The sequence below is a fragment of the Mastomys coucha genome, unplaced genomic scaffold (genome assembly GCF_008632895.1).
Source record: "Mastomys coucha isolate ucsf_1 unplaced genomic scaffold, UCSF_Mcou_1 pScaffold15, whole genome shotgun sequence".
Classification (NCBI taxonomy): Eukaryota; Metazoa; Chordata; class Mammalia; order Rodentia; family Muridae; genus Mastomys; species Mastomys coucha.
The window spans coordinates 9181125-9181745 of NW_022196897.1; the positions used below are offsets into that span (position 1 = coordinate 9181125).

General features: G+C 54.1%; 1 protein-coding gene across 1 annotated transcript in view; it reads right to left on the reverse strand.

Annotated features, from left to right (window-relative positions):
* Nucleotides 1-253: 253 nt before the first annotated feature.
* LOC116091473 (TAF5-like RNA polymerase II p300/CBP-associated factor-associated factor 65 kDa subunit 5L) overlaps nt 254-621 on the reverse strand; it is a 2096-nt gene continuing 1728 nt past the window's right edge. Inside the window, 1 exon segment of the mRNA XM_031372896.1 lies at nt 254-614. Within this exon segment, the coding sequence (XP_031228756.1) occupies nt 342-614 (273 nt within the window). The 3' untranslated portion in view covers nt 254-341.

Consider the following 621-nt stretch of genomic DNA (forward strand, 5'->3'; position numbering starts at 1 on the left):
GGAAAAGGAAGGACTGCCATATCATCCCTTCCTTTCCTAGTTCCTGTCCCCACTTCCCTCAAGGGACCGTCTACAGCTGCTGTAGGGAGAGTTCTGCAACTGTTCCAGTACACCCACGGGAAGAGACAAATGCAAAAGCAAGGTGCCTGCGTGAAGCAGGAGGCCTCAAACCTGGGAGCCTCCCAGCTCTCCACTGGAGTCTTGTGCCCCAGGGCTGTGTTGAGTGTGTGTTTGTGGGGGGGGGTACGGAGGGCTCTTTTGCAATCACTGATTCAGTTTTAGCAAGTCCTGGACTGTGACCAGTCTTCCAGCCCCACCCAGTCTGCCACCTGGATAAAAACTTAATGTTCTTGATTCTCTTGTGTGATTCCAGTCACCAGGAGGAGGTTGCATGCCATGAACTGCACACTTAGGACGTTGCTCATCTGCCCAGTGTACACGCCCACAAGCTCACCCAGAGAGCCGTCAGCAGGTGTGTTGCAGCACGTACTTCTGATGTCCCAGACACGCACAGAGTTGTCCATGGAGGCAGAAGCAATCAGACCGCTGTCCTGGCTAAAGGCCAGACTGGTGATGCTGTCCGTGTGGCCTCTCAGTTCTTTAAAAAGTGTCCCAGAGGCC